Raw genomic sequence first — 27,801 nt, forward strand, 5'->3', positions numbered from 1 at the left:
ATCTCTGGCTTATACTGTAATGTCTCGCTGGCCAATTTCTGGATTTAGCCAAAGAAATGAAAACACTGACTTTTCTTCTCAGGTTAAATTTTGGGAGCTTTAATCCATTTTTGTGTTCACCATCTTATATTCTTCTCAGTTTTCCCAACGATAAATCTTGTTGGTATATATGCCCCTAAAACTAATGATTTTATTTGAGACTAGCAAAAAATAACATTCTCTTTCACAAAAAAACTCAACAAACACCATTACCAGACCTGTGTCCTTAGTGGACAAAAACAAAATCCAACCAGTGCTGTCTTGCATGCATTTAATTTGTGCTCTAATAGCAGTAAAATGTAACTTCAATATTATTTTTCCTTTAGTTACTTAAATGTTGCGTGGGTAAAGATAAAAAAGGAACACAATAAATTTCATTCAATATGAAAGCACAGACAGAGGCAGTTTTAGTCCTGTATTTTGGTTTAATTGACGCTCTTGCAAAGACATATCTATCAGGAACTCACAACTTTATGACACCTGAATCACACTGGAGCAAAATGGCCACTGGGCTGCCTACTGTACTGCAGGATCAGTAATGCCAGCGCACAGATTACTTTAAAACAAGAACTCAGTCCTCCCAGGTATCTCCATAGATGTTCTTCTTCACTGTAACAAAAGAGACGTGCAAGGAGAATGAGTTAAGTCAGTCTTTCTTTCATTCAAAGACAACAGATGTACCTGAATATTAACCCCTCTACTTTTTATAAACCAGCAAGTGTACACATCTCTCAAATATAATCTTACCGTCTTTCTTGGGTCTCCCTGGCTCCTTCTCAGGTGGTGTTTTGAGCAGTGTCTCGGCCTTCTGAGTGAGCGTGACCTCGTAGTTCTCTCTGTTCTTGAGCCTTAGGTCTTCATACAAGATAGCCTTCTTTCTGGGCTCCTCATCTTCCACTGGAAGTAGTGGGGATAAGGAAAGGGACAGAGAGGGTTATCTAGGACAGCTGACAGAAAGGTTACTTACTGAGATAGTAAAATTCTGTACAAAAACATTTTATAATAGGGCCGATTTGATGAAACAGTGGAGCACCAGAATGAGCTCTTTTCTGGCACCTCCAGTCAGCAAAAAACATCTTTAGACTTGATAAAATTTAATTTGTATTTCAGGTATGCATTTCCTCTGTGAGAGAGCATTTTCAACTCATATTTTATTGTTTCTGCATGCATCATTGTTGTTACATTTCTGATTTCAGGACGTAAAATAAAAGAGTTTGCATATTATAATCCAAGTAATGCTCTTATATTGATTATGTGTCTCTTTTCAGCACTGGAAGGCCTTTCACCATACAGTAGCTGCACACAGCTCTCTTTTTGTCTTTGGTTGAGTGCAATGTTTTCCCACCAACTTCATACACCAATGCTTGGCCACCATTGTATGCCACATGAAAGCTTTATAACTAACAATGGTTTGGCTGTTATCATCCAAATTATGATTAATAAACTGTTACACTGTATTCGAGAAACATAAACAGTAGCATTTTGTGTTACCTGGAGCATTGTAGTCATCTGCTTTGCCCATTGGCATGAATGAATCTGAACTGTAGCCATAATCTTTGGTGTTTGTGGGCATCTGGCCGGGGGCCTCCGCTGGTTGGAACATGGCCTCAAATGATGGTGTGTCTGGATCACTCATCTCTGACTGAGGAGCCTTAGAACTGGTGACGAGAACAGAAAAATGGTCATGGAGCGGTTGGTGGATGATAACATAGTGTCAAAATCAAGTGTGTGTGTGTGTGTGTGTGTGTGGGGTACTCACTGCGGAGGCAGCCCTGTCCTCTGTCTGAGGGCCTCTCCCAGAGGGGAGTTCTCCAACCTCTTAAACTTCTCCTGGCACGTCTTCATGTACGACATTTTCCCAGCTAGGTAGCCACAGAAGCCGGCAACTGGAGAGACAAACATGCTCAAAGCTTTTTTTTTATACTTTAATACCTCAGGAACGATTGTAAGACAACATCTTGGCCATAACTATTTCCTTTAACATATGATATTAAATTTCAACTAATGGCAGGTGACATCATCACTGAGAAAAGTATTGTTGGTGATGTGAATATGATACTGCTACAAACAGGTATAGGCATCGACTGTTCACTGGTAATGTGTGTTCAGAAATGTGCATCACATTACTGTAATGCAGCCTTTAAGAGGATGTCTGGTCTTATATCACACTAATGACAACATGTACATTTAGCTGCCAGTTTATTAGGTACACCCAGTCAAAGGAACAGTGTGAAAGATTTAGGGGGCATGTTAGGATTGGAGATTGCATCCAGCTGTAGCTTCTTCTAGTTAGGTTGTCTTCAGTGTTTTTTGTTCAGGAGTTTTTTTCCCAGGAGCTGTATTATCCACAGAGGTCTCTCTCTCTCTTCGAAACAAATGGACCGGGTGATTAAACCAGTAAAAACACTGAATAAAGTTGTTTCACAATACAAATCAGTGTTTCGCTGACGCTGTTCAACACATTGCAGACGGGCCACCAGCCCAGCATCTGCTTATGTGTGCTCACCTAATTTCTGATCCAGAGGTTCAGGAGGTTTATACCAGGAGCTGAAATATCCACAGAGGTCTCTCTCTCTCTCTCTCTCTCTCTCCAAAACATACAGACGGGGTAATTTAAACTGATAACACTAAATAAAGCAGTTTCACGTTAAAAATCTGTGTTTTTCCAATGCTCTCGTCGCAGAGGCTTTCTTACTTCAGCGGCTGACAAGAAAGTGCAAATGGCTCTGTCTATAGCCAGTGTTTGGTATGTCCATTCTGGGCTACCGTACAAACATGGTAATCTCCATAGACGCTCCCTCTATAGATATAATCGGCTCATTCTAAGGTAACACAAAGATAACATTTCTTATTTTCAGGTGGTTATACACTAAAGAAAACATAGTTATTCAATTATATCCCCTTGCTGCCAACATATCCCCCTAAATCCTACACACTGAGCCTTTAAAAGGAATGCACTCAAATACATCAGTTCTACAATAAATCCTACCTTCATAAAGATTATAATGTTTATGATGTTGTTGAAACTGTTTTAGAAATGTGTCGATTCAGCATTATGGTCTTTAGAGAGGCTGTAGTTTGTGTTGTTGTTGAACATCATTTCAATATAGCAACAGGTGTTTTTTAATATTCAGTCTACTCATCAGTATGGGATGGCAGGTGTCATCTCCCAGCTTTAACAAAAATGAACTTACAGGCCACTTTGGGTAGTGATCCAAACCTTGGCGATGCAGACAGAGTCCCTGCAAATAAACAGAACAAGATCAATTCAAAGTTCAAGGTGTGTTTATAGTTAGCTCACAGGTACGTTGCTCATTCCTCTAGATTATGACAAATATATACATTACCTTTAGCAACTAGGGCTTGAGTGAGAGCCATGCTGACCACAGAGAAGGGCACCGCTGTGAAGGAAGCATGTTGGTGTCAGACTCAATACACACGTGTCAAAGGAGAAACATGTTGTTTTTACACAACCTAACATCATTAGTCTGACCTGTGTGTGAGAGACAGAAACTTACACCTGTACCAAAAGCTCTCCTCGTTGCACTCTCTGAACACCTTCCTCTCTTCATCTGTGGGGATGTACTCCATACCCATTGGCGCCTGCACATTAACACACACACACACACACACACACACACACACAAACACAGCACCAGCGTTACCTTTAATTTACTTACTTAATTAACTATAGGCGTGTTGGCAGGCAACACAGACAGTCCCACCTCACAAACTAATGAGATTGAAACAACAGACAGAGCTGGTGTCTGCAGTTCATCCAAAGTTAACGTAACGCTAGCCAGCTAGCATGTTAGCATCCCATTTGATACTGCGTGTGTATCGGTGTGCTTACCTGTGCTCCCCTCTGCTGCCGCTCCTCTGTATATCCTGTGGTGGTGGAGGACATGTTGACGGCAATGTCAATGCTAATTTAAATTTTCATAGCATGTGAAAAACCAAACTGTGAGCCACTCAGCACTCTGACTTCTTCTCTGTTTGGTACAATGTCATTTCTCCTGACATAACCCGGAAGTTGAAATAAAGTGGGTTGTTGGCTCAAGCGACAAAAATGTTGTTGTGATAACAATACAAAGAGCAAATTGTTTTATAATAAAGACACATTACTGTTTCATTAGCGCACACAATCCTAAAACATTATATTAGTCACACAATTGAGATTTAAACTGGGGCTTTTATTTTGAAAATTAGGAGTCATTACAATGGTATTAAAATATCGACTACGTCATCTAGTGGCTGTCGAAATAATAGCATAATAATATTGTAATTGACCATTATATTAGTTATATAACTGTGTATTAACATTGTGTTACTGGTATATCATTTTTTATTGTCTTTTAAAATTTGATTATACGGTATATCATGGTAGTACTCTTTCCCACTTTTATTTTATACATAGGCTATATCATTTTTTATTGTAAGCAGTGTTAACTGTAACATTATATACTTTGATATATTATCGTGTTTATTGTATTTAATGCTCATACTTAGACCTATATACCATTAGGCCTACACACACATCATAGATGCTAGAGTTACACAATTGACTTATTATGACTTATTTTATGAAAATCTATGGTATATGCATAAACTGCATATAGCTTTTTAAAACCATTACACTTACTTTCTTTGATTAAATAAATAAGTAAGTAAACAAATTCATTAAACTGCTGTAACATGTGTGATTCATGTTTTTAATTGGTTGTGTCCACATAGTTTTGACTACAATAACCCATGTTTCTTTTTTTCTTTTCTTTTTTTTTTTAAGAAATGAACTAACTTCTCTCTTCCTTATCTGGTCTAAGAAAGCTCATACGTTTAAGAGAAAATTGCTGCACTACCTCATATAGAGGGAGACCTAAACCTTCCCAATTTTGAGTTTTATCACAACGTGGCTCAAATGTTTTATATCAACCATATCATCAACATTACAAATAATGAACCGTGGATTGATATTGAAAACCATCAGTTACAACTTCACACTTTACTTCTAGCTCTTTTCTCCAAGAAAAAAAATGAAAACATTAAATGTTGTCATAAATAGAATATTAAATGCTTGAGAAAAAATGAATAAAATATTAGGCTAGAAATAGATAGAAATAGAAATTCCCAAACATGTATAACAATAACTTTTTAAAACTCTGGGAGATATGAATAAACTGTGGGATTCAGAAATTATCTGCATTAATTACCGTAATTCGGTATTTTAATGTCAGGAGCTAAAGAATAAACATTAACTAAAAGATTTGGAATTTTTACGTACTTGCAACTGAAAAACTTCACAGAAAACTTAAATCTTGGAGTAAAATCTCAACTGAGACAGGGGAAATTCTAAAGAAAGGGGAAAATAAAGAGACTAATCTGTGCTGTATACAATATTGTTACTAAAGCTGAGAACAGTGAAGAACTACTGTAAAACAAGCATAACAAATGGAATGGGGATTTTGTTATAGAAGCAAAAGAAAAGTGTCAGGAACATTTACAACTCTCATAAAATTACCATTAATGAAAATGTAAATTTAATTAAGTAGAAATTAATGACAAGAGTACACTATAGAGATAAAATTCAGACATTTGACACTACCATCTCAGATAACTGTTTAAAATGTGATACCCAGAGTGACCCCCTCATAAACACTTTTTGGTACTGTCAGTAAACTAGAAAGACTTGGGATAATATTGACAGATGGATTTTAAGAACTTGCAATTAGTTTTTTTCACCAGCAATTTTTCTCTTTTAAAATGTGGAAAATAAGATACTCAACAGAATGGCAAATTATTTTTCTGTCTTTAATTTATAAGAAGCTCATATTGCATAAACAGTTTGACAAGATATGGAGCTCACCTGAACAGGGTTCACTCTTGAAGTTGGATTTCTTGAAAAAGTGATTCAGGACCTCAATCACTTGATAAAGGAAAAAAAATTATACGTTTTAAAAAAACAACAACCCATGTTTCTTTATATGTAAAAAAAAAAAAGAAAAAATACAGTAAATTGAGTTTTCTTTATTTTTGAGAAATGTCAAGAAGATGCCAATAAGAATGGCACAATGTTGTAATGGCAGTGTACAGTGTCTAGGTGATGCTGTTGCACTTGTGCAGTCTGAGAGAAGACTCTGATTGCCTCTTGTACAGTATGTGGTGGCATGAAGCACTGGTTTATATATATATATATATATATATATATATATATGGGCCAATATGTCAGCATTTCATTCATTTCTATGAAGAAAACTAAATTAATTTGCTATGACTATAGTTGACACATAGTTTACAATATAAACATAGTTAAAGATATAAACTTTAAAACACACACACACACACAGGGCACAGTGGATCCCTGAAGCTATAGGCCTATATAGAGCCATTGCTCTCTGGTAATCAGCCTTGTGTGCACTTAAAAACCAAAGAGCTTTTCAAACAATAGCCAAGTGTGAGGAAGAATACTCTGAATTTGTTTAAAAAAGAAGCCTATATGATCATATAAAAAATATTTATAAGTTACTTTTCAGGAAAACTCATCTCTGATGAAATTCACAGGAAATGTTTATAATCTGCCCCACTTGTTTTACACACTTTGCATTCACTATTTGGGTTAATTGAACAGTTTATCAGTTGCTCTGTACTCTTGTTATGGATCAAATATAATAAAAAAAATATCTATAAAATATGTCACTTAGTCAGGGGCCATCTGTTTAGTCAATGATAGAAAAAAGGGTCCCTTACAGAAAAAGGTTGGAAACCACTGACATGAAATAAAATAAATTAAATCTTTGATGTTGGCACTCAAAGCTAGAGGTAGAGCACATCTGTCTTTCCAGAGCAGATCCAGAGAGGAAGAGACAGAGGGGAGAAGAAGAGTGACTAGATCATAATCAATAGCCTAACATTTATTGATAAAACTAAAAATAGAGGTGTATTGTTTCCTTTGTTGTCCCAGTTATGATCCATTCAGTTACTGGCAACATGACATGACAGGAAGCACCAGTCCTAAATTCATTTGGGCTGCAGAGGGGCACCTGAGGGTCAGCTGGGTCACTGTGGGGTCACTTGAGCGAACCAAATGGGAACTTGGGCCGCTCAAGCACGTTTCTGGTGTGACATGGGTGCACTGTGGGTGCAAATTACCTACTGGCACCTACTGGCACATTTAACATTAATGTTTTCAATGCTGTGCAATGGATTCTGTCATTTGCGGTGCCGTTTAATTGTGCTGCATTACTGTTCCTCTCTGTATAGACGAATTCGGCGAGTGATTTGTGTATGCCGCCATCTTGCGGCGGTGACATGTGTCAGTCATTAATTCATTATGCTGTCATTGTGAACTGACTCTCTACAGTGACAGCATCATGAATAGCTGGATTGATGATGTTAGACAGTGGCCTCCGGTAACCGATGAAGGTATCTTAAATTAGTACTGATATTAATATAGAAATTAATCATTTGTTTGAGCGATAAGCAGGAAAGATTAGAGTAATAGGGAGATAATAGACTGTATCATTAAACACTGTGTAATATAACGTCAGCATACGTTACGTGTGTTGACGTTAGCTAGCAGCGTGACATTGAATCATTATGGACAGGCTACGTGACTAAAAACAACAACAACACGTGTTTGTGTTTTGTTTTAGGTATTCAAGAATATTTTATTGATCGCCTGGCCTCCGATGACCAGAAACACGGCAATTACAGGTCTCTGATTGAGGGTCAAAATTACCTGAGCTCCGGATGGGTCGGACAAATTTTACACCGCCTTTTAGACGACCATCACATCATATTGAAAGCGATCAATATTGATCGCCTTCAATATGATGTGATGGTCACGTAGCCTGTCCACAATGATTAAATGTCACGCTGCTAGCTAACGTCAGCACACGTAACGTATGCTGACGTTATATTACACAGTGTTTAGTGATACAGTCTATTATCTCCCTATTACTCTAATCTTTCCTGCTTATCGCTCAAACAATTGATTAATTTCTATATTAATATCAGTACTCATTTAAGATATCTTCATCAGTTACCGGAGGCCACTGTCTAACATCATCAATCCAGCTATTCATGATTTAATACAAGTCTGTTGTGTTAGACTGCATTAGTTTTGAGCTAGAGTTACCTAACAAACTGGCAACTGAAATTAAGCATGAGTGTGTTTCATTAGGACATGCCCTGGATACATTAAGTGTACGTGTCGTGTGCATTCAGGTGTAAACGTGCAGTGGTGACTGTAAGTGTGTGCACGGCTGAGAGAAAAAGAGATAGAGGCTGTAAAAGAGGATGCCCTCACTTAACATTGTGAGTTCACAGCTTCCATGGAAATTCAATGCATCAGTGTGGCCTAAGCTGACTTAGTCTCCTCTAAGTTCTCTCAGCCATCATCAATAGTTTTATAAGCCTCATTGATATGTTGGAGTATTGAACAATGGGGAGCTGTATTAAGAGAATCAATAGATTGCGACAAAAAAATCTCAGTGTGCCAAAAATAGAACATCCCCACATACACAAACTCTGTAGGACACAGTGCACATCCGGCAACCCCCCCACCCCCATGTGGTCTATCTGTTAGTGGGATAAACCTTTGCCAGGGGTGCCATTCTCTCTGCCACTCCTCTCCCATGGGTCCACCAGCAGGAGCTATCATCACTCTGAGGGCTGTGGAGTACTTTAATTGAGGCGATACAGGAATTCTTCTGCAAGACTTTCTACTTCAAATGGATGGACACAATTGCAAAACAGACAGAACTTCACATGAATCTTAGGCGTAAAACCAGTAAGGTATTTCGGTGAAGCATACAGGTTGATAACAGCAGGTGTAGGTGCGGGTGAAGGTGGTCACCATCCACTCAAGACTTATCAGGTACCATGTGAGGTGGATTGCACAAGTTGCAGAGATTACAGCAGCGTCAGTTAAGACGAATCAAGGTTTGAAAGGTGTGTTCAGCTTATCTATGACACGAAAGTGTCCCCGGTGATGTGAACGCTGCACATCATACCTCATCTGCCCTCCACGGACCCTCCCGCCCCCGTGGAGAAAGCACTTCTAAACCTGAAGCTCAGGTGAGCTCAGCACACACACAGGGAGCATGGACTCGCTGCGCCTGCCACAGGTGAGGACAAGCATGGCTTCTATTGATCTGTACGCTTTGTTACTGATGTCACCTTGAAAAATCTTGGAATATCATGTTGTGTTTTTTAGTTTGAATGATGATAAAATAAGAAATGAAATAAAAAGCCCACATGCCTTAATGGTGAGATTTATACATTATGATGTTAACATACTTTACCACTAGTTTGGTAAGAAGGGTTGATGTACAAAGTCATACTTCTAAGTTAAAAAAGGATTAATGCCAATGACAGACTAGTAGAAACAATTTATCAATACTGCTATAAAAATGTTTTATTGAATGACAACAGAACACACTGACCAATGACATGTGAAATTAATGTTTATCAAAAATTATTCAATGATACTATTGTCAATATAACCCATTATTTAAAAAACACACTGGTAAATCATACATAAAAGAGAATAATATGATACAATATGAATACATTTATATGTAAGAGAATTTATCACTGGTTAATGAAGACATTCAAATAGCAAACCGATTAAACATATCTCAGTCCAAGTGTAACACATTTTTTAATATTGATTTAGTTGGTAGCTTTCTCTTTGTGTCATACTGTTGTCTGAATGGAATTTTACTGCAGCTGGACCATGTGATGATAAGATCAATACCCTGGCATGTGAGGGAAAGTGTGTGTGTGTGTGTGTGTGTGTGTGTGTGTGTGTCTGTATGTGTTATTTCTCTGAACCTGATGCCCCGACAGTCAAAATGTAATGGTGATTTGTTACTTAGATAGACTTGGCCGATAGTCAATGAGGAATTAAAGGGAAACTACACCCATTTTCAAAATTGTCATAGGGTGTAAGGTCTGTAGCCGCTCCACAGACAATGAATGGGAAAGAGTTTCTACATGACAGTGAGAGCACCCTGGGGAACGTTGTGATTTTATCGGTACATTTTATGTTTCAGAAGTGAGAACACTACAATAGAATAGAGCTCATAAAGAAAACGAATATTCTGTGGATCCACAAAATCAGTCTCCTGTCCATTGTCCATGGAGCAGCTCCAGACTTTATACCTTATGACATCACAAGTTTGAGACATACTTCCCTGTCTTTAAGAGAGAGTAGCTCATGGTCACAAATATTGTTTGAACTTATCTTGGCCTTGGAAATAACGCATGGGAATTCTTAAATTAGGTACTGTTCTCAAAGTGACGCAAGGAAGTATTATGATGGGCCCTGGTGCGAGCTATCATGCATGTACTGACACAAATAGAGACTTGACATTGGACAAAATGACATACATATGACCCAGCAATCATCATTGCATATCAGACAAAAATATCAAAGAAAATGAATCATTTAATTGAATAGTCATATCATCTTGTTTTAGACAGCTACTGAGTATCTAAAAGAATACAAAAGTAAACCATGGCGTAGATGGCTTTGCCTTTTTGAGGACATATTTAGCAAATGGCACAAATTAGGAACATTCTTTTTTTGTCAATTCTCTGTGACCTTCAAATAGTGACACACAAAATTGAAGAAGCAAACATTGTCCATGATGGATATACATCATTTTGGATTTAAATCCTCATAATTTTTGCTTTTTTTTCTTTCTTTCAGCCAATGGCTGCTCAAAACAATTGCAACAAAGACCCCAATGAGAAACAAGGGAATAAGGGCAAAGGTAGGTCTCATTTTTTATATGTAACAGAAGGCTATTCACAAATTAAGATAACAGGTACATGTTTTATAATTTGATTTATAAAGTTGTACAAGGAAATGATAGCTTTTTCTTTTGCGTTAGAGGTCAAAGCGAGCCCTGCACACTCCACTGTGGCTTTGATTGAGGAAGAGCAGGAGGACACAGACCCATGGGATCTGCCAGAGCTGAAGGACACAGGGGTCCCATGGTCAGGTAAGGAGCTGTAACATTATTAGCAATTAAGCCCACAGTGTTGTCTTATCCTTGCATTTTAAAGGGCGACCAGATTAGATATGAATGGTGAGTAAGTAATACATTTACATGCCTACTGATGGATCACATATAGCCTACTGTAGATGTGATAAAGCGTCCCACATAACATTGTTACATAACCACAGAGGAGCTGTTTTTTTTAACAGTACATAGCTGTGCATCAAATATGAATACATTCAGGGAGAGTGGGGACAGTTGGGACGATGTCTTTTTAGCAAGTTAGAAAGCAACCACGCCTAAGCCATTCACCATACTCACACTCAGTCACACCCTCTTTACTTTCAATTTCAAAGTGAAGGTTTTCTAAGTAGGCTATTCCTCACATTTTATTCACAGCTCTGAAATCTAGAGTTTAAGTACATTTTTGGCTCTTTTGTTAACATTTTTTTGTTACATACAAAAACAAAAACATAGTTGAAAAGCTGATTATCTGCCCTATCTGTCGCTGCTAGTGTTAGCTATCTTTGTAAGTAGCTAGGACAGGAGTCCAAAGTGTGCTTGCTCTCCTGGGGGCATTTGGGTCCGTATCATTTATAGTTCCTACCATGGTACAAGTCAACATGAAACAGATAAAAACAAGACAAAGGCTTTTCCTGACTGAATAATTCAACCTATAGCTCATGTTTACTATGATTTGAGTCATGTTCATGCTGAGATCTAGACTGCTGAGATGTATAAGTATATTTTGAATTTGCAGAGTTTAACTATTTTACTTTTTAAAACTCTCAAGTTGTATTTATTTATATTTAAATGAAACAACCCCAATAGTCTCCATAAATCTACAGGCTACATTTAGCCTAAGGCAACCACGTTGAGCTGATAGGTACCACTGAGATGAAGACTCAGGAGACAGCCTTTCATATCTCAGTAATTCTTGAACATATAATAACTTTACAAATGTTTATTATTTATAAGAATGTGTGAACAAGTAATATTGTCAATATAAGGTGCTTAGATTTAGACTGCATTTTTTTTTTTCACTTTAAATTGTTATTATTATTATTTTTTTTTTTTTAAGCCTAGAACAAGGTGTCCCAACCGTTCCAGAGTGGAATTTTTGGAAAATTAAAACTTGAATGTTAGCAGACACTGGTATCAGTTCAAGGATCATATTATTTTTGTTACTGTTTAAGTAGTCTGTGAGTAATGGAGGGTAATTTGGTGTTGATATATAAGTGTTCCAATCAACCCCGTTCTCCCCCGACATGTCTGGAGGAACTCCTTTTTTCAGTGCCCATAAAAAGGTATTCACACTCCTTAGGACATGCTTGTCTTTTAACATCTAACAACATCTTACCAAAGTAGATTTAATGTGACTTTTTCTGTTGATCAGTGTCAAAAAAAGCCACAAATAATCAGTTTTAATTCGATGTTGTTAAACAATGAAACATTAAAACTTGCGGTGAATACTTCTTGTAAGTGCTCTTGTTGGCTGAACTCCAAGACATAATTGCCTCATTAAATCCAATCAGTATTATTGCTCAGATTATTTAGAAAGACTAGAGGTCATAAATAGTAATGGATGTGATAAAGTCAGGAGCCATGCAGACAGCTGAGCTGCTGACACACTGCAGGCACAGATTGTTTTCTATGACTCTCAGCTCTGTGGGCTGTGCAATACGTATTTTACACAGCTGATATGTTAACATGTCATAGCAGGAAAACCACAGATGCGATTACTATTATTTATAAGGGCTACGCTCCATCTAGCTGTCAGTCTCAGGGTTGTATTGCTTTGCATGCTGGCTCAACAAATGGCCTACCGACACAATTAAATAGATCAGGGCCATTGTTAACTAATATTAATATTAATGACAAATGTGAATGTCTGCCATGAAAAAAAGGCCCATAAAGGAAATGTTGGAGAAACCTCTAAATAAAAAGTGTTTTCTCTTTTTATTCTGTGTTTAATCCCATTCACGTTTTGTCTTTGTCCCAGCTCTGGATACCAAGGGGAAGGTGTTGAGAGTGTTGGTGTCAGTGGGGAAGTTGGTCCTGCTGCTGGGTTTCCTCTACATGTTCATCTGCTCTCTGGACATCCTCAGCTCAGCGTTCCAGCTTGTTGGAGGTAACACTTAATGTAATGATGACCCATGAACTTTGTAACTTCTGAACATTTTGACTTGTCATAGTAGGACAACTTGTTTCTGATAACATTAATTGCTTAATGTTTTCTGCTGTGACTTGTCATATTGTCTTCTGTGAGGAAGTCTTTGTCTTAGCCACAAGAGCACAGCATTACACTGGGATTTATATTCTATCACTCTTCACAGCACTCATTTCTTAAATATGCTCCTATGTTCATCCTGTCTAGGTAAAGCAGCAGGTGACATCTTCCAGGACAACAAAGTTCTGTCCAACCCTCTGGCTGGACTTGTCATTGGTGTCCTGGTTACTCTGCTGGTCCAGAGCTCGTCCACTTCCTCCTCCATAGTAGTCAGCATGGTCTCCTCTGGACGTGAGTACAGGCCTCCACACTTTACACAAACACAAATATGCATTTGCAGAATACATACAGTATGTATGAAAGATGATGCTGGAGGTGAGAAGGAGGACTGATGATGAAGGGGTCCTGTGTTGTTTTGGCAGTGCTTACGGTCCAGCTGGCTGTTCCTATCATCATGGGCACCAACATCGGCACCTCTGTCACCAACACACTTGTTGCCATGACGCAGGCAGGTGACCGCAGCACCTTTCGCAGGTAATCATTTTTCAGGTCACGGATGGCTACCTTTCACTGCCTGTCTTTGCAATTCTCATGAACACTGTGTTCTGCTGTGAACAAGAAGAATATGCAGACATAATCAGGACAAATCCTACACTCACATGCAACATGATGCATGACCTTGATGAATTATTTTATTGTAACACACTGACCTGTTATAAAAATAGACACAGAAATTCTTAATTTAAAAAAAAAAAAAAAAATTAAAAATTTGTACACTGGTGACAAAGTCCTAGATTCATCAGAACAGCACATGCAAGTTTTGCATTTTACAGATCAAACATAATTCGCAGTCTGAAAAAAAGTATGGCACATACATAATGGCAAAAACTAAGAAAAAAAGCCTTTTGTAAGGTTTTATTTGAAGTAGATGAAATTTACAATCCATTAGACTGTCATTATTTAACCTACATAATTAAATCCTTGCCCTAAAATATACAGATTTGTCATGTTTAATCTTTCATTTCTGATCCTTAATTTGATCTGAAAAATTGCAAAACCACAAAATTTGGAGACACCTTACCATTATCATATAGTTTTGCTTACCTGCTTGCTGAATATGACTTTTTTCTGGAAAGCAACAATATGTAGCTCATATTACTTTGCATTAATCTACTGCCTCTCACTCTGTACCCAGGGCGTTTGCAGGGGCCACAGTGCACGATTTCTTCAACTGGCTCTCTGTGCTGGTGCTACTGCCTCTGGAGGTTGCCACTGGTTATTTGTACGTGGTCACCAAGCTGATCATTGACTCTTTCAAAATTGAGAGCGGAGAGGCCCCGGACCTGTTGAATGTGATCACTGATGTCCTCACTGAGTCAATTATAGAGGTACTACGTCATTTCTGATGGTGTTAACTGTGCAAACTACCTTTATTGTTCAAATCTGAAGAAAATGTATCCTTCAGGACTGCAACTGTCGTTGGGTTTAAAAATTTCAAAACTTAGCTTTGCAAATTTATGAGGAAGAAAATAGACCTTAAGGACACACAATCTAACCATAACCTTTGTTTGTTTTACATGAAAAAAACTCCACAGAGCACCTTTAATATCATCAGACATGATTGTTTTTTTTTACAAATATCTGAAAGACTTTATCTCAACACCATTATAATTTTGAAATTCAGCGGTCAATACCATCCAGAGTGAATTACAATGAGCTGTAATGTTGTTTAAGGAGCCTCAGTTGGCAATGCAGTCAGTGCATCTAATGCCTGGATCAAATCTCTAACCTTTCACTAGCAGATCAAAGATGCAAAGTGCAAACTGTAAATCACTTTTTTGTTTTTTGCAAAATATCAGAACAGCCTACAAAATCCGAAAAAAGAAAAAAAGAACTGCTTTATGCAACACTGTGTTTAATCCATCGTATTGTCACTGGTAGAAAAAAAACTTTGTACTGAACCAAAGACAGAATGAAAGCTAATGTCCAGCCAGTACAAAAGCACAGCTAGTAGTCTGCGAGTAGTCATTTAGCTTCAGGGTTAAGTCTATAAACCTGTCACCACTGATTACCAATCAGTTCCTCCCTGCAGGTGTATGAAATAACCTCCTCTGGGTAGATGGTGTCTTTTAGCAGCAGTAACTGTGTGGTAAACAGATTGTATAATTGCCATCCTCTTTAGTTTGCCCTTGAGCTCAAGACAGAAGGTGAACATACTGTAACAGTAGTCGTATTGATAGAGCAGATACTGCACTGTTGTTGGGGTTATCTATATGGGCCACTACTGAACTCCAAAGTACCTTCTTCTAACTTAAAACTTATCTTAAAGGGGACCTATTATGTAATTTATTAGGGTTCATGTTTGTGAACATGTTTACATGCTTGAATGTTCAAAAGGCAATTTATTCCTTCATACTTTCTGTGCTGGAACACCTGTATTCACCCTCTGAGACACTCTGTTTTAGTGTCTGTCTCTTTAAGTCCCCATCCCGAAAAAGCCCAGTCTGTTCTGATTGGTCAGTCATTGGGAATTACTTTTACATATGTTTAATTTACTTCTATTTTTAAAACTTTGGCCACATTTAATAAGAACATGCAACATATCCTCATACATTAGTTTGTATAAAATCAAACGTATGGGCGTCCTATGAATGATGTTAATAATAAAATGTAAAGTTACTTTCCATAAAGTTACTTTGGGTAGGTTTAGGAAAAAAGACATGGTGATGACAGACCCTAAAATGAAGTTCACTTGGTTTCACATGGTTCTGAAAAGTGGTGTCATCCACCACCCCAACCTGCTACTTTACATGTACTACTTCTTTATACATTCCCGTCAACGCACTGGCCACATGATCGCAGCCTTCCCAATTATGTGGGTTATACGCAAATTACTGGCTTGGTGTACATATGAATTGTGATGCATTGACACTCTAAAATTATATATACATATGTATCTCTCTCTCTCTCTCTCTCTCTCTCTATATATATATATATAATAAGGAAATGCATAAAAGGTCCCCTTTAATGAAATCACCAGTGCATTGGAAAGATGAAATGCCATTATTCAGCATCATTATCTTCATCATGGTTTTGTATTTCTGTACATTTGTTCTCTTTCTCTCCGACTCAGTTGGATCAGTCTGTTATTAGTGGGATTGCCACTGGAGACCCAGAAGCCAGGAACAAAAGTCTCATCAAGATATGGTGCCAAACCTTCTCCAACACAGTAAGAACAAAACATGTCAGCCACAAACCAAATATCCAAAAATATCCGGAAGATTATAATCTTTGTCAAACTGCCACTGTTTTTTTTTTTTTTTTTTAGACTTTAATGAACGTCACAGTGCCTGGTCCAGAGAACTGTACGTCTCCGTCTCTCTGCTGGGTCGATGGCAACTACACCTTCACACTGAAGAACATTTCTAAAACGTACAATGTCAAGAAATGTAAGACCAGTTTTCACAGAATTAATGAATTTTTTCAATGCAAAAACAGTAATCTATGCATTTAATCAACTAAGCATCTTAACTATGCAGCTTCAGTGTATTGCAGATTCAATGTATTGAGTTCATTTACAAGAGAAGCAGACAGCTGTTTCAAGCAAAAAATATTGAGCATCTACCAACACATCAACTATAACTACTTTATTAGTGATAAAGTATATGAATGTATGTTTTTCAGATTGTTGTGGAGTTCTTTTGCCCCCTAGTGACCAGAAAAAAACATTATTGCAGCTTTAAAACGAAGAGGATACAAATCATTGTCTGTTATAGAGTCATTTCATTTTCATTTCAGAACTTCCGTGTGTGTTTTTGTCTGTGTGTCCACAGGTAAGCATCTCTTTGTGAACGTGAATCTGCCTGACCTGGCTGTGGGTCTGATCCTGTTGGCTCTGTCTCTGCTGGTGCTCTGCTCCTGCCTCATCCTGATAGTCAAGCTGCTCAACTCCATGCTGAAGGGACAGGTTGCTTCAGTCATCAAGAGGATCCTTAACACTGGTGAGCAGCACTGCACACTGTTTCTTTTAAATAAAAATGCATTGAATGTGATTGCTTTGGTTAGTCATACATGAATGTCGTGTGTCTGTTTGTGTGTGTGTGTGTGTGTGTGTGCAGATTTCCCATTTCCATTTGGCTGGGTCACAGGTTACATTGCTATTTTAGTTGGAGCTGGCATGACCTTCATTGTGCAGAGCAGTTCGGTTTTCACTTCTGCTATTACTCCACTTGTTGGTGAGGTCATTCATTCATCCGTCCTTCCATCCATCCATCCAATTCATTTATCTCTATGTGTTTTTCATTTTAAAAATCTGTACCCTGTTTTGTACTTGAACTTACCATAAATTGATGATTGTGCCTTATTAATGTTTCTGTATCTTGTTGTTTAGTCTGTGTGACATCTTAGCAGTAAAAGAATGTAAAAGATAGGTTGAATGCAGTAGGGTGATCTACGGAGCACACAGGGAGCAAGATTTAAAGCTGATAAATGTGACTAATTCCTGGTAAAACAGGAAAGACATAGGAAGTGATGGTAGTGATAGTAGACCAAGAGAGGGTGTTAAAATATGTATCTTAATCTGTGTCCCATTTCTTTCGATAGGTATTGGTGTCATCAGCATAGAAAGAGCATACCCATTGTCTCTGGGTTCAAATATTGGCACAACCACCACAGCCATCCTGGCAGCTATGGCTAGTCCTGGAGACACACTGGCTAATGCTCTACAGGTCAGTAATTCACACAAACAACACAAAGTGCACACATGTAGAATAACCACATTCACGGTTTTATTAGGTTTTATATTAACTGATTTTGAGTTATCAGGGATATGAGAATGATCAGGTAGAGTAAGCTTGTTTTTTTTCCTACTTTGTATTTCTGTAAATATCATTCTAAACATACTTACTTTTAAGGGAATTTAAGCTGTTATCATTTTCATACATGAATAAAGTGTAGTGTTAATGTTGTAATGTTATAATGTTTCCCTACCACCTTGGTGGCTGATCTCATCTTCTTTTTCCTCTGCTACTTCTGCTGCCTCTATTGGTTAATGGCAGGTAGCAACTGGTATTTAAGGTACATTGCTGCCCCCTTCTACAGCCCTATTTGTGGTTTTATTATTTCAAAGATTTAAAAAAGATTTACTATATTTCTATCAGGGCAGATTATATCAAGATAGTTATTAGTATGGCTTCATCACCCAGCCCAAGGACACCATGTTAGTTCAGTTCCAAAAGTCACACAATAACTAACTAACAGCAATGGACCAGCATCTCCTTGTGTTCTGGGAGGTAAAATTACTGTTTTTGTTAAAGGAGTCTTTTGGCTATGTATGGGGCCAACAGCAAAATTTATTTTGACCATCTAAAAAAAGGACCACCTAAAAAAATCAGTATGAGTTTGTATCCGTCAGATAGCTCTGATGTAGAACCAAAGCTGTTCTTTTACCCTCTTTAAAGCCACCAGACTCCATTGAGAGAAACAGTTATTCTAACTCACAGCACACAGGTCTACAGCCAACTTGGATGTAGTTTGTTTGTATTATTTTCTTATTATGTGACTTTTTTAATAAAATAGTATGTATGTAGTATCAACAATAATGACTGAAGCATATCAATAAAGCCTGTCCACATTATTTGCAGATTGCCCTTGTGCACTTCCTGTTCAACATCTCTGGCATAATTCTGTGGTATCCAGTCCCCTTCACCCGCATCCCTATCCGGCTGGCTAAAAGCCTGGGCAACATCACGGCCTCCTACCGCTGGTTCGCTGCTGTCTACATCATCTGCTGCTTCTTCATTCTACCGCTCTTTGTCTTCAGCCTGTCGCTGGCCGGTTGGCAGGTATTGGTGGGTGTTGGAGTACCTCTGGTGGTCATGTTGATCACCATCATGGTCATTAACATGTTGCAGAAACGGAAACCCGGGTGTCTGCCTGCAGTACTGAGATCCTGGGACTTCCTCCCTCTCTGGGCCCATTCCCTGGCTCCCTGGGACAAAGTGGTTGGTGTGATTACCGCCAAATGCTGTTGCTGCTGCAAATGCTGCCAGGTTGCTGCTGATGACCAAGAATACAGAGACAAAGAATCTGTGAACAATGACAAGAAATCACACCCAGCAGTGTACGATAACCCTGCAATGAGTGCAGAGAAGGAGATGGAGAATGAGATAAATTTAGAGCTAAAGATTCTGAAAATGACCCGGCTTTGAGATTTCATATATATTTGTGTGACTGTTTGTGTATGATGCAAAGAAGTGCATTGGTTATGGACCAAATCAATTTAGGCAAAACTCTGAAATTCAAGTAATATTTATGTCATTCCTCCAGTGTAAGACTGGAAATTCTATGTAAGAAATTCTAACTCTCAGCGAATCAAGAGCCAGACAGAACTGATAAAAACTGAAGTGGCCTTCAAAGGATAAGGCTGGCAATATTCTTTTTTTTGTTTGTTCTTATTTTCAACAAATTCCACAATGCATTAGTCCATTTCTCAGTTTATCTCATCCTCTGCTTGGAGGGGAGGGAAGTTCGGGACCTCATTGTTTTCCCGATTTGTGGACATTTTTGGTTGCTTGTCTTATTCTTTGAATTAGCTGCTAACTGCTAACTGCTTTTTTTTAGGGTTGGGTGGCACCCATAAAACATTGTCAAAATGTTATACTCATCCTTTCCCATCCCCACCAGCTTCAAGGCGAGACGACTCTGTTCCCCCATTCCGCAACTGTACCTTTTATATGGCAAGGCGGAATAATGGCACCAAAATGGCAGTGTATAAGGGGCTAATGTCATCATGTTAGCATGCTAATGTTAGCATTTAGCCTTTCAAAGCTGACTGTAGACTCCTAAAGCCCTATCTTACACATAGCACAGCCCTACTGTCACTGCTACTTTCAGACCAATGCAGCTGTCATTTTTACAGTGAGCGCCCACATTGTGTAAGAAGCAAATGTACTTGTGACCATCTGTGCACTCATGGGTGTGTAGGTCTTAAAATGAGGTGTGGTCAGGTGCAATGTTGGCATCTTGCTATTATGAGGCAGCAAAGTAATTAGTCATTAACCAACAAATACATGGTCTAAAGTCAATAGTGCAGTATTTTCCCGCTATTTAAAGGGCGTATTATTCAGATAGTAAGATGTGTCTACCTGGTTCACCGGGTTCACAATGCACGTACACTTGTTACATACACACAGACACACAGATGTATTGCACAGGTGGGTGAAATAATACATCATTAATGAAGAAAACATTCAGTATATGTTCAGATTATGCACTGCTTAACTAGCAAATCTGGAGTTGGACACACCATAAATGCACTTGCACCATGCACTTTAGACAATGCACTACATTTAAAACGGCCCTTTAGTCTTCTTGGACACAGAGATCTATGCCATGTGGAGATGTATTCAGGCTTTGGCACCACCATCAGTGCTTGTTAGCTCAATTAATTGTAATATTTGGTCTTTTAATGGGATTTGTGGACAATAAAAAAAAAAAAAGTATTTGAGTTTCTAACTTTTGCTCTAATAGGCTGAAGAAACTGCCACGTAGATGGCATTAAATAATTATTATCCAAATTGGTTACTGGATTTTATCTTATAATGATAATACTAAAATGATGAAATACAAATTGTTTGTATGTATTCTAAAATTGAATAAAGTCAATAACTTGCATTCATAATAAACAGTTATTAAAAGAACAGAGGCAAGCTACTCCAGGTTGTAAAAATGTGAAAACCCTTGAGGTTGCCATGGCCTCTGTGCACTTACAAACACATCTGCAGAAAACCTTCTAGACAGAGAGCAGGCTTGGTTTGACAGACACAGACTTTGAAAATAATGAACAGATATGTTGATAATGTTTCCACATTTCTGTCAGGTGTAATTGTTTTTTTTTCTTTGTTTTTTTTGTTTTGTTTTTATATATATAGATATATATAGAGAGAGAGGGAGAGAGAGAAAACTGTGTATAAAAGACACATTGAGATCCTTACCACATCGTTTTATGGTGTAAAAATTATTTTGTAATTAAGAGGGATAATTGTATTCAAGGAATATGGAGATTGAAATTTGATGGATGTGCATCTTACTAAATGTTTTTAACTCTCAATGTTTAATAATGGATTGTATATTGTGTCTCCATAATACCTTTATGAACATTTAAAAATAAAAGATTTTACCTAACTGAAAGATTAATTTTTTTTTCTGCTCACCTGGCAAAAACAACTACACCTGTTGTTTTAAATGTCCCCTCATTAGCAAAACTTCTATCTGACTCTGTGTAATGGGTATGATAAGAGACTATTTATTGCTCTTCTATCTCTGTTATCTGAATATTTTTCTGAGTAAAGCATGTCAGGAATGAACAATTATAATAAAAGGGAGGAGGTCTGGGGAAACACAGCCAGTGTCCAGGAAAACTGCTATGCTGACCGCTATACTGTCACATGTCACTAAACCATGTGCAAACAACAGGAGATGGATTATCAATATGTCAATATGGAGGGTGCACAAGTGTGCTAAAGCGCACGAACAACCACGAGACACTTTCCACATGGTCAACTGACACTCAAAGTAAATATGTACATTTACTCAAGTATTGTATTTCAAGCACAGTACTTCCTGCTGAAATGTAGTGAAATAGAAAAAAAATACCTCAAAATATACTTTAATGTACATTTAATGTAACTTTATACTTTAACTCCACTACAACTACATTTCTGAAGGAAATACTGTGCTTTTGCCTTTACTACATTTATATATTTACTAGTTACTTTGCAGACTAAGATTTGACATAAAACAACATATGATGACTTTATATAACACAGTGTATCATTATAAATTAAACCCATTGTTCCCAACCTCTTTAGTTTGTGACCACTCACAAAAAAGCAGTGTAGTCAGGGCCCCTTGCTTCAGATGTCCCTAAGTTGTTAGCAGTTCCACCTCTGAAACTTGGAACATAGTTTTATTTAAATAACTGTTCAATGCTCAAATAGATAAAAGTAGGGATATTTCACAAAAAAGCAAATGTCAGAAAAGTGTCAAAAAATGTGTTTGTGTGGCAGAACTTTGTCTTTTTCTTCTTTTCACTCCCATTAATCATCTCATGACCCCTCAAATTTCTCATGTGACCCTTTGGAGGCAGCCCGACCCCTAGATTGGGAACCACTAGACTAAAATATCTACTGCTGGCTACTGTATATAAAGCAGTTAAAGCCAGCTCCACATAGCTGCAACTACTATATAATAATATATGAGAGTAATTTTACTTTTGACACTTTAACTACATGTTACTGGTAGGATTATAAATATAAAACTTTTTATTTTTACATTGTTGCATATGTATGAAACCAAAATTCTTCCAATACCGCTAATTTCAAATGAGTGTTTTACTAAACCAGGTTGCACCATCGAGTCTTTTTTCCGATGCTTGAGGAAATTCAGGGTATCCCCTTAAATTACTGAGAAATTTCTACCTCTGCTATTGAGAATGTCCTGACAGGGACAAAGACAGCACCGAGCAGGACCGCAAGACCCTGCAAGGAGTGGTCAGTTCAGATGAATGTACAACAGCCTCTGCTCTACACTGCCAAAAGGATGTTTACACCAGGCACTGCAAGAATAAGGCAAGGAGAATCATTAACAAGGATCTCAGCCAACCAGATAACAATTTTTTTCTGCATGTTTAGGTTGGGAAGAAGTGCTTCTACCCTCAGGCCACAATTAATTACTAATTATTCCTATGCAACACATTTACACTCCCAACTCATCAAATACCGACACTTGGGCAGTGACCTACATGTCAAACTATGACTCTCTAGGCATCCCTCTAGTGTCAGTTAGCATGCTACTTTGGACCCACCTTTGCAGTCTTTCTCACTCTTTATACTTCAGCTAAGTGTCAAAAAATGAGGCAGCCCAGTGTTTCTCATACCAATGCTAAAGGTGCCTCGGTGTGTGTCTGACGTAAAGGGGCACTGCACAAATGTAGGTGTTTGATGTGTTGGGAGAGACACCAGGTTGTCCTTTTCTATTTAAACTCCCTTTAATGCACAAATTAAAGGAAGTGGTGGGATTACATTTCCCTGGAACTGTAGGGTTACATGTGACAAATGAAATTGATTGACTGAATGATTAATTCATTGTTTTATTTAGTAATTAAGAAATGTTTAATCCATCCAATCAAAAAGCTAAGTAAACTCGAAGTCACTGTAGTAATACAAGCTGTACTTCCAAAAATTACAGTTTTAGGGTTCTTTTTGAGTGTATTACTTTGTTTTATTGTGCATAAATGGAGCAATATGTATGTTTCACAAGTTTAACATCAGTGGGAAGTATTTGATATGCTACTCTAGCTGATGTTATTCAAACATTACTGATGTTGGGATTCACTGGACCACAGATGATTTGTCATTTGTTAAAATCTAAACTGGACATGTGAAGACCTTTCTCTTTGAGTCTTGCCATCTGAAATAGTAAGACCTCATGTTCTTTGTTCTTCAAACAAAGGAAAGTTATTTGACCCTTATCTCCACAGGATCCCCCATTCTGTCACCTAAGTGAGAGAACAGTTATCAAACCTGATTGGACAGTACTTTCACAGTGACATGTGACTCTGTGATGTCACGAGGCAAACAGAATCTTGCTCTCTTTCTCCTGGACCACAACCTGCATGCTCACAACAGGAGCAAAACCTGGAGACCAGAGAAGTTAGTGTGCCAAACATAAGGTTTGCAATTAACTTTCCAGCAACAAGGAGAACCAAGTTGAGTTAGCATCCCAACATCTAACTCTGCAAGGACCCGAAGTGACCAGCTTCCTCGGATCTTCACCTTCAGAACAAGGACACAGAAAAGACTGCACCTTCCTCTGCTGGCTAGCAGCACACCACAAAGCAACAACTGGGCATAGCATTATTACAGTTAAACGAGCTAAGCAAGACTGTTTAACTTTGCCAATTATGATTTAATGCTGTTTATTGAGTTATTGTTGTGATTGTTTGCAGTTAGGTCATTGTTTAGTTGGCTTTGCCAAAGCTAAGTGATGTTAGTTTGCCAATGCTTTTCACAGGGTCAGGGTCTTGCATACAACCAGACATCCTCTGCACTAATCCAGACCCTTTGCAACACAAATCGTATTCACCTAGACTCACTTACAAATAGGCTTTCAACAGAGCTAATCCCAATGAGGCAACTCAAACTTCACGCTTCTTTTCCTTTGTCTTTGTCCTCCTGACCACACCGTCAGGCAGACCTCCACCGATCTGAAGCCAGCTTTGATATGGCCATCTTGTAGTTCTCTGTTGTCAGCCATTTTGTTTTGTAGGTCAAACAGCCCATTGTTTCACATACCTGCCTTGTCTGCTATGTCAAGAACTCCAAAATCCCTAAGGCTTTACTATTAATTTTGGTTATAATTATTAATTTGATTATTAATCAGAATTCCAAATTGATAATTGATCGAGACTGATATCATTAACTTGCTATCATTTTTTTCCTTTTTGGGAATGGTGCCCCATGAGGTGATTCAATGTATATGAAGTCACATTATTTAACATAATTAATAATTATTATTAATAATTATTAAGATCTTCTCAGTATACATCATTAGTAAACTACAATTTATCGAGTGTCAGGTCAGATGTGTTTTTCATACGACCTTACTCTGACAGGATTATCTATAAGCATTATGTTACTTTGTCAGTAAGCTTTGCCAGTTACATCTGGCAGGGACTCACTGTAAATACAAAGTAACAACTAATCTTTGTGGGGGAAACAGTATGTTTGATGCAGCCTGTTTTAATATCCGGATGTGTAAATCTCCACTTGGTAAACATTATTGTAACTGGGACAGTGTTGAGTTTAAGAATAAAGCAGGTACTATTAGCTCCTCAACTCTCAATCTACAGAGAAGATCAAAAGAGTGTGGTCTTTCTCTGTTAATGATAAAACAGTGCACTCACCCACGGTGTCATGGCATCTCAGCACGTGACAGGGTGTGTCGTTGCTACTGTATGGTATTACCAGTCGCAATGACTGTGCAGATGGCGCACCTATTGATAGGGCCTACACACTGATAATCTTATCTGTCCCTTAAACTGTAACAGTTTTCATGCTTGGGCATTGCTGGGGCATATTTTTAAGTCTTCAACATCTAGTTTAAGTAATCATATGAACTAAAATGATGAAACTTTTTTGTTACTTCACTTTGATGTATGAGATTCACTGTGCAGAATTAGGTGAGAAAGCTGTTTTCACATTCATCTGTACTCGCCTAATATTGGTTCCAGTGATGGCAGTGTCAGCAGACCTAATTGAGACGAGTTGGCAACCAGTCATGGCCCAAATTATTTCTTACAACATGCCGAGTTTGGGCCAACGCTGGGCCAAGTCATTATTTAATAACGGCCAGTGATCACAATGCTGGCAGACAGAATTGGACCAGTTTAATTAGCTTGATTCTGGGCCGCTAGTCATGCCAAGTCTCAGCCAAGTCAGGCAACCGGACATGGCACAACTTACTTGTTCCAGGGTGCAGGGTTTGGGCCAATGCTGGGCCATGCTCCCCCTTGGTAACATATTTCGCAGCCATGTTCTCAAATTCCACTGCTACGCCGATGACATCCGGCTTTACATCAACGCTGAATCCATCACCACTGAAAATCACTCCATTCTGTCCACCTACCCCAATGAAATTAGATCCTGGATGTAAGCCAACTTTCTCCAACTGAACTGTGAAAAATCTGACATGATCATCATTGGTCCCAAGTCCCTCACCAAAACCATTCACAACTTCTGCCTCACCACTGATAACTCCACTCTGCATTCGTCCCCACACACCCGCAACCTCTGTGTTATTTTCCTTTTGCTTTCTTCCACTTACAAAACATAGCTCATCTCTCCCCATCACTCTCCCCCTCTGCTGCCGAAACTCTCATCCACACCTTCATCACATCCAGAATTTGCTACTGTAACAGCATTCTTTATGGTATATCATCCAAAGTCCTAAATAAACCCCAATATATCCAGAACTCTGTTGCTCATCTGCTTACCCATGACCGCTCCGGTGATCACATCACCCCTGTCCTCCAGAACCTCCAGTGACTCCCAGTCCCATAATGCATCCAATTCAAAGTCCTTCTCTTCACTCATAAAGCCCTCCATGACCAGACCCTCTCCTACCTCACTGACATGCTCTACCCACAGTACTTCGCGCAGTCTCTGCTACTCTGAGACCAACCTCCTGATTCCACTACCCAGGACCGGACCTAGGTCCTGACCCAGGACCGGACCTAGGGTGACAGAGCCTTCTCCATAGCTGCCCCCTCCCTCTGGAACTCTCTCCCCAAACACACTCAAGACTGCACCGACCTCTTCCAGTTCAAGTCATTCATCAATACAAAACTGCTTTTAATGTGTGACTAGTGATGTGTGTATTTTAGTGCATTCTATTTCATGATCGTTTCTAACTTATGCAAAGTGTCTTTGAGTACCATGAAAAGTGATCTCTGAATAAATGTATTATTATTTTTCAGTGACTGCAGTGTCGGAAGACGGAAGTGGACGAGTAGATGTGGCTTGATTCTAAGTTGCTATCATGCCAAGTCTTAGCAAAGTCAGGCAACCAGATGCAGCATGACTTATTTCTTCCATTGTGCCATTTTGGGGCCAATGCTGGGCCAAGTCAAGTTTTTTAATAACGGCTGGTGATTGCAGTGTCAGCAGACTGCAAATAGACGAGTTTATTTTGCTTTATTCTGGGGCGTCATTCATGTGAAGTGTCAGTGGGGCAGCCAGAATCAGGCCAGTTTATCGCACACTATTCTGAGGCGTCATTCATCCCAAGTCTCAACCGAGGTGGGCAACCAGTAATGGCACTAATTATTTCTTATTTGCCAAGTTTGGGTCGATGCTGGGCCAGGTCACTTTGGCTATCTGGGATGTAATTGTACGTTCCTTTTAAACAACATGCAATTTGATTTTTCCCAAATATTTATTTTCAGTCATGGGTGCATGGGCAAGATATCTGTAACCATAATGAAGTTTCAAAGGAGACATCCATGAAATTTTGAGTGAATACATTTAATTCTTACACTGCTTTCTGTTGGCAGTGCGATTTGATTAGCATTTTATTTTATTCATTCAGAGTGCGAAAGGGTTTTCGTGTATTCCCATTAAAGACAAGAGAGATTAAATAAAAAGTCCAGATTTGTGGACATTAGACATCAGAACATCAAACCTGTTTGACTGACCAACACTGTCATCTAGTGTGCAACAATGAGAACAACATCACTGCTGACTGAGGGAGAGTTAGAGACGATGAGGATGATGCCAGTTGTATTGTGCATGTATAGAGTTTAATACCAATCCACAACAGAATTCATCTTAGTCAGCATTAAAGCAGCTGTAATTGATATTTGTATATTGACAGCAGATTACATGACCACAATGTAGAAAGTGTCATTCGTATGGGAAAACCAATCGATCCCGCAGTTCATTTTAGTCATTGAGGACAAAACAACAA

The 27,801-nt window shown here is 38.4% G+C and overlaps 2 protein-coding genes across 2 annotated transcripts; one reads left to right on the forward strand and one right to left on the reverse strand.

Moving 5' to 3' along the window:
* Nucleotides 1-444: 444 nt before the first annotated feature.
* LOC117254950 (OCIA domain-containing protein 1) lies at nt 445-4,080 on the reverse strand. Its single transcript, XM_033623429.2, has 8 exons — nt 3,893-4,080; nt 3,558-3,642; nt 3,387-3,440; nt 3,234-3,281; nt 1,799-1,925; nt 1,531-1,697; nt 787-936; nt 445-648 (listed from the first exon to the last, which is right to left on the reverse strand). Exons 1-8 carry the CDS (start codon nt 3,944-3,946, stop codon nt 611-613), a joined length of 723 nt encoding a protein of 240 aa, XP_033479320.1. The 5' UTR covers nt 3,947-4,080; the 3' UTR covers nt 445-610.
* Nucleotides 4,081-8,655: 4,575 nt separating this feature from the next.
* slc34a2a (solute carrier family 34 member 2a) lies at nt 8,656-21,459 on the forward strand. Its single transcript, XM_033623086.2, has 13 exons — nt 8,656-9,164; nt 10,754-10,817; nt 10,938-11,048; nt 13,048-13,176; nt 13,423-13,566; nt 13,698-13,809; nt 14,471-14,663; nt 16,409-16,504; nt 16,604-16,724; nt 17,109-17,276; nt 17,394-17,510; nt 17,878-18,002; nt 18,918-21,459. Exons 1-13 carry the CDS (start codon nt 9,141-9,143, stop codon nt 19,482-19,484), a joined length of 1,971 nt encoding a protein of 656 aa, XP_033478977.1. The 5' UTR covers nt 8,656-9,140; the 3' UTR covers nt 19,485-21,459.
* The last annotated feature ends 6,342 nt before the right edge of the window (nt 21,460-27,801 follow it).

The sequence above is a fragment of the Epinephelus lanceolatus genome, chromosome 3 (genome assembly GCF_041903045.1).
Source record: "Epinephelus lanceolatus isolate andai-2023 chromosome 3, ASM4190304v1, whole genome shotgun sequence".
In the NCBI taxonomy this organism is placed as follows: Eukaryota; Metazoa; Chordata; class Actinopteri; order Perciformes; family Serranidae; genus Epinephelus; species Epinephelus lanceolatus.

Excerpts from the sequence above, each read along its gene's own strand:
- slc34a2a (XM_033623086.2), top strand. The coding sequence starts at position 9,141 with ATGGACTCGCTGCGCCTGCCACAG. Across the intron at positions 16,505-16,603 it reads GCCAAACCTTCTCCAACACA|ACTTTAATGAACGTCACAGT; the intron begins GTAAGAACAAAA and ends TTTTTTTTTTAG. Across the intron at positions 17,511-17,877 it reads TGCTATTACTCCACTTGTTG|GTATTGGTGTCATCAGCATA; the intron begins GTGAGGTCATTC and ends TTCTTTCGATAG.
- LOC117254950 (XM_033623429.2), bottom strand. The coding sequence starts at position 3,946 with ATGTCCTCCACCACCACAGGATATACAGAGGAGCGGCAGCAGAGGGGA. Across the intron at positions 3,643-3,892 it reads GGCAGCAGAGGGGAGCACAG|GCGCCAATGGGTATGGAGTA; the intron begins GTAAGCACACCG and ends GTTAATGTGCAG. Across the intron at positions 1,698-1,798 it reads AGGACAGGGCTGCCTCCGCA|TTCTAAGGCTCCTCAGTCAG; the intron begins GTGAGTACCCCA and ends TCTCGTCACCAG.